Source organism: Pseudochaenichthys georgianus, chromosome 12, assembly GCF_902827115.2.
Source record: "Pseudochaenichthys georgianus chromosome 12, fPseGeo1.2, whole genome shotgun sequence".
In the NCBI taxonomy this organism is placed as follows: Eukaryota; Metazoa; Chordata; class Actinopteri; order Perciformes; family Channichthyidae; genus Pseudochaenichthys; species Pseudochaenichthys georgianus.
In genome coordinates, this window is record NC_047514.1 from 28003299 (window position 1) to 28009298 (window position 6000).

General features: G+C 41.5%; 1 protein-coding gene across 1 annotated transcript in view; it reads right to left on the reverse strand.

The window, feature by feature from the left end:
* The window catches only part of camsap1a (calmodulin regulated spectrin-associated protein 1a), a 47052-nt gene that overhangs the window by 23283 nt on the left and 17769 nt on the right, over positions 1-6000 (reverse strand). The window contains 1 exon segment of the mRNA XM_034096362.2: positions 5120-5382. Within this exon segment, the coding sequence (XP_033952253.1) occupies positions 5120-5382 (263 nt within the window).

Below are 6000 nucleotides of genomic sequence, written 5' to 3' on the forward strand. Positions count from 1 at the left end.
CTGTTGAGGAACCTGTGACCCAAGTGTTTCATTCATTGCATAACTACACCGTAGTTGTGTATGATATGTCAATAAACCTTTGAAATCTTGAAAGGGATGTGCAAAATAGCCATAATATACAGTCTTTAATTAACTATTAGTAGAGAATAACGAGTAATGAATATACTTTATTATTCGTTTCCATTCATGTCTATTGCAGATACATGTTTAGTCTTCTCAAGCACCAACTATCAAATATCTCTCCTGATTGTTGGCACATGACACTCACCTTACCTGAATTTTACTCAGGTGTAACTAAAGTCTGATTTAAGGGTTGTTTATATTTCACATAATTAATCAGAATCTGCAAAGTAACTCAAATAAATGCAGTGGAGTAAAAATACCAGGTTAACCTCTATATTGTGGTGGACTAGAATTACAAAGTAGCAATGAGCTGTCATGTGGGTATATATTAATGCTATATATTAATGCTGCGCATTATGGACACAAGTGATTTTCACCCATTTATTAATGATATGTTTTACATTTGATAACTCCAATGTGTTTAATACTGGCAACTTCTAATTGTGGGAAAAACGAAAACGTTCAGTAGAGACGTCCCATAGAACATTTTGCGAAACACAATAGTGTAGTGTGTAGTTCTGGGGGGCGTTCGATTCCAGTTTTGGATAGTCTGGCGTGGTTTCGTTCCATTTCACACAGCTGTTTGACGCTCTGCGTAACCTTGGCGCACTGCCACTCCAACATCCAATCCCAGACCTTGAAGAGTAATCATGGGGACTGAAGTACTAAACGATAGCTGGGGATTATGGGTAGTGTAGTGTCTTCGGCCATCCTAAACTCAAAAATGTTGACAATCGCAATGATGCTCGAAATGTCCCTTATAGAATAACACGAAGGTTGGCCATCGTTGTTGATCACGTGGTCTATGAAGGTCTATGGGACGCCCTGCCCGTAGAAGCCTGACGGGCAAGGGGTACCCTGTACGTGATATAGCGACGGGGAGGGGCCCTGACCGTCCGTCAATATGTGACGGGATGGGAGTGAGAACGTGTTGGTGTGTGTGTGTGTGTGTGTGTGTGTGTGTGTGTGTGTGTGTGTGTGTGTGTGTGTGTGTGTGTGTGTGTGTGTGTGTGTGTGTGTGTGTTCTTTCGCAAGTTTCAACTGATTCTCACAAAAAATGTCATTATTAAATGTGATGATTAAAGGGCAAAGATGACTCACTAGCCTGCAGTACGTATTTCCAACAGTGGTTTCATATTACGTGAAAAATGTTGGTTCATTTTGATTCATGAATATTTTAGTTTCACACCCTAAAACCTGCAAAACCTCTACTGGTGAATTATTCATTTCAACACTCAGCTCTGGAAAGCAAAGTCACTGTAGCTTGTTGCCAGACAGAAAGGATGCGCCCTCATTTACATTACAGGGGAAACAAATCTGATTTTGAACGATCTAATGATTCTTTAAGCATTATGAATCGAGGAGGGGTGGAGCAGGCTGTAATTTACGGAGCCCCCTAGGGACATGGAGAAGAAAAAAATAATAATTTGAAAAAATAAAAATGTTTTGCGAGATCTCGCAATACTTTTCATTTAGCTCAATGTACTTCCTGGTCAGTTCGGCTGCTACGGCAACACAGAAACCACAACAATGGAGCGGTTCATCGATTTTACTTTGAGCTTGGCCTTAAATATAAAGATATAACATCAGTGCTTGGCAATAGGCACGGGTTTCACATAAGTGAAGACACCTCAAGAGAACACTCAGAGCGAGGGGACATGCACGTCCCTCTGAGCCGAGTTATTGACAGATTCGAATTTCGCGGATCAATAACTCATGAACATAACGTTGTAAAAATACATCATAGCAAGGTAGACAACGAGCTACAGAGTCGTTATTATCAGAACAGTTCGATACGCCGTCATCCGAGCTAAACATCAAGAATTGGTCACAATCCGCAGCTGGAGGAGGGAGAGGAGTGCTTAGGGACCGTCTACAAACTGCAACGGGGTTTTGCGAGATCTCGCAAAAGTATTGCGATATCTCGCAAACATTTTTTTTTTTATTCATATCATTTCTTTTTTCTTCTCCATGTCCCCTAGGGGGTCCGTAGTAACTCAACATCCACATACTATCATTTCAAGTTATTGGTAAATGTTTAGGCACACAGTACGTCAGGAGTTGTGTATCTGATCACCTAATAAATGCCAATGTGTACTCTTTTTTTGTTTTGTTCCAGCCTACTCTTACTCTTGAAGGAATTAGCTTACTATTGTAATTATTCACTATGTTCAAAAAGGTATGCATTACAGCATGCAGACCACGAGAGCATTTTTTTACATTTTCACAGGAAACTACAAACAAATCCTGAATAGGCCTTCTGCCTCCAGACTGTTAGTTTTACTGATAAAACAAACTGTGAGATGTGGTTTTTTAGTCAATATATTAATGGTGGTGGTTAAAGTAAAGCTAGCTTAATAAATTGCTAACCTTAGTCGAATGAATGCTAATATCAGTGGCGAGCCGTGTCTATCACAACTGGAGCTTCTGTAGACACACACACCCCTACTCACAACAATTCCGCAACAACTTCATCTCCACCTGTTGCACTTGTCATTTCAACGTTAAAAACAATAAAACGGCTTCGTCGCATTTATCTAGATCCTCTGTCTCGAGCCAGTTAACGAGCGGGCCTTCTAGAACACCCTGGAACCGAGGGGAACTCTGAAAGAACACGCCCATTGGCTACAAATCAATATCTGATTGGTTGATCAAACCGTCAGTCCAAACGTACGCTCTCATTCAGTGCAACGGCCAGGGCATTCAATCAAGGATGTAGAATACCTTGTTGAAGGATATTCTACCCAGAGACCCAGAACAAGATCTGATTGGTTGCTTTCTTTTCTAACACAAAACCACTGAAATGCGTAGTGCATGGTCCGAGAAGGACAAACAAATCAACGTAACACTGTAATATTACAGATCAACAACACAGATACCATTCTCATTTATTCATTTTATTTACATTTTATTTCTATAATTAAATCGATTTTGTGTTTGTTTTATCTGAGTGTTCCAGGGAATTCTCTGAACACCTTGAAGGCCCCGACGGTTCGCCACTGGCTCCATTTATCAGGGAAAAGCTTTGAGTGACTTTGAGCATGATAACAGCACACAGCGTGCAGAGAGCAGCAGGCACTGAGGGATCACTTTTACTCGCTTCCAAAACAAATGCAGGTCTTAGCCAAATCAAAACCTCACAACACAAAGTGACGGGGAAACAACACAATGAAAGCTCCTTCTTCAGGGGTCTCCAAATTGCGGCCCAGGGGCCAAATGTGGCCCTGGGTAAATGTTTATCAATCTATCACATGTATCTATAAAGCACATTTAAAAACAACCCACGTTGACCAAAGTGCTGTACAGAACAGAACACGACCTTTAGATACATAGATAAGTAAAAACTAAAAAGGAACAACGACATAAACATACATACAGAAAGGTCAGACAAACATAGGCCCAGGCACAACCAGCAGATATGGAGGAGTGAAACGCTAGAGAGTCAAAGTGTGTTTTTAACCTGGATTTAAAACAGTCAATGGAGGGGGCCGGTCTGATAGGGGGGGGGGGGGGATGCTGCTCCACAGTCTTGGGGCTGCAATAGAAAAGACTCGGTCGGCCCTGAGTTTACGCTTGGAGCGTGGGACAACCAGGAGCCCCAGGTTAGTCGACCTGAGGGGCCTGGAGCTAGAATATGGGATAAGAAGTTCTGCAACGCAGGCGGGACAGGGATGACTGACAGGTCCCAGTATGCAGGGAGTTGCAGTAGTCTAAGCGGGATGAAATGAAGGCATGGATGACTTTCTCTAGATCTTTAGAAGACAGAAACGGCTTGATTTTGGCGATGGTTCGAGCTGGAAAAAACTGGCTTTAACTACTGCTGCGACCTGTTTGTCAAACTTAAAGGCAGAGTCAAATATAACACCAAGGTTTTTGACATGGGGTTTGCCAAGACTGTTAGTAAATGCTTTGAGGGATTCAGGGGGGCCGAAAAGGACAACTTCCGACTTGCTTTCATTTAGCTGCAAGTAGTTTTGTGCCATCCGACCCTTCATTTCCTCAAGGCAGTTCATGAGGTTCTTAATATGGGAGTGACCGTTTGTTTTCAGGGGGAGATAGAGCTGTGTGTCATCCGCATAACAGTGGAAGGAAATATTATATTTTTGCATGATTTTGCCGAGAGGAAGCATGTAAATAGAGAACAGTGTTTCCCCTATCGTTGTCTTGGAGGGGGCTGCGCCCCGCCAACGGAGCCCCACGCCCCCCCTGAAATTCAAGGTGTTTAAAAAAAAAAAAAAAAACATTTCTTTTAATTATTTTTTATATATATATATATATATATATATATATATATATATATATATAGCACCAAATTTCAACTAATCTGTAGCTACTGTCACTTTTCACATGTGCTATTTTATTAAATAAACTAAACGCTTTCATTTGAAGTAGTGAGTTTAGTGTTTTGGACCCTAAGAAATATGATGCTTTAATCAATAACAATAATCCACAGCTCCTCTCTCTGCTCCAGGGGATTTAAAAATATATATCCCAGTGACCCCCCCGGTAATAACTCAGTATTCATGTGTTATAAGACCACTTTTCAATACATTCAGCCACGTATAACATATTACAAAAACATCTTAGTTGATAAAAGAATCCCAATAACTTATTTGCATAACAAGAATGAAATAGCCCCTTCCCATTTCCCCTGACTGTCCTCACTTTATAAAGGTCTGTGAAGGGGGGGGGGCAGCATCCCGACTGCCAACACTTCTTGTAACAAAATGAAGAACAATGAGACCTGTTAACGGAGAGCTGTGATATTGGCTGCTTTTTCCTGAGCATATTCAATGATCAAGAACAATTGACCCTTATTTGATTGATTTAGCTAACTTATAACTTAGCTTAACATATGAGGCAATGTACATCCCCTCTCTGAGGGGCCCAGCCCTTCGTATGTTATTCTGTATGTGGCCCTCAGTGAAAACAGTTTGGCCCCCCCCATGTCCTTATTGTTGCTTTAATGTTCTTCTATAATCTGTTCAGTACCCACCATCTTGATGGGGGAGGAGCTGAGGTCCAGGTCAGAGACAGGACTGTTTCCTGCCTCCAGGACGTAGACGCCCCTCCTGCTGAGCGCCTGCAGGACGGAGAGGTGTGTGTGCAGCGCGGCCGCCTGCCCCCCCGGCAGGATCAGAGCACACACCCGGCAGGACAGCTCCCCCGACAGCAGCAGCCGCAGGATGGGGGGCTTGATGTGCTCCTGGTCATACTGGTCCGTGTAGAAGGGGTCCCGCAGGTCTGCAGGGATGTGATCTGCAACAAAACACAAGCGTACCATCATCAAACGTCACATTTAATGTATGTTGCCCAATACACAAAACGTTACAAATGGTGAATGTCAAAAAGTAGTTTAGTGCTACTTTGACACACTTGTAATTTACTTGATTATTACATAAACCTCAACTCAAAAACATTTTGGACGCAAATCTGACTCATTTATTTGACATGTATTGTTACTTTTCACATATAAAAACACATGATAGTGTGATATGATGCAGTACTGTACTACTAATCAACCAAGTATTTTAAGCAGTAACTAATGTTCGCAAACTACAATTTTAAAATGATAGATTACATTTATTTGTTGGTGATAAAAACATAATAATAATATTCTATAGAAAATGCAATGAATTCAGTAATTGTACTGGTAATGGGATATTTTAAGACCATAGTATGTATACTTGTACTTAAGTTAAGCATCTCAGTATTTCTTCCATATATGCAAATCATATATTTCTCTCAGCGGGCTCTACAGCGGCTCAAAACTCTCCAAAGATGGGGAATGGAAGAACACTCAGAGAGCAATAGGGTGGGTCCCTCTGAAGGACGGACAGACATGCAATGGTTTGTGTAAACAACATAATACAATCA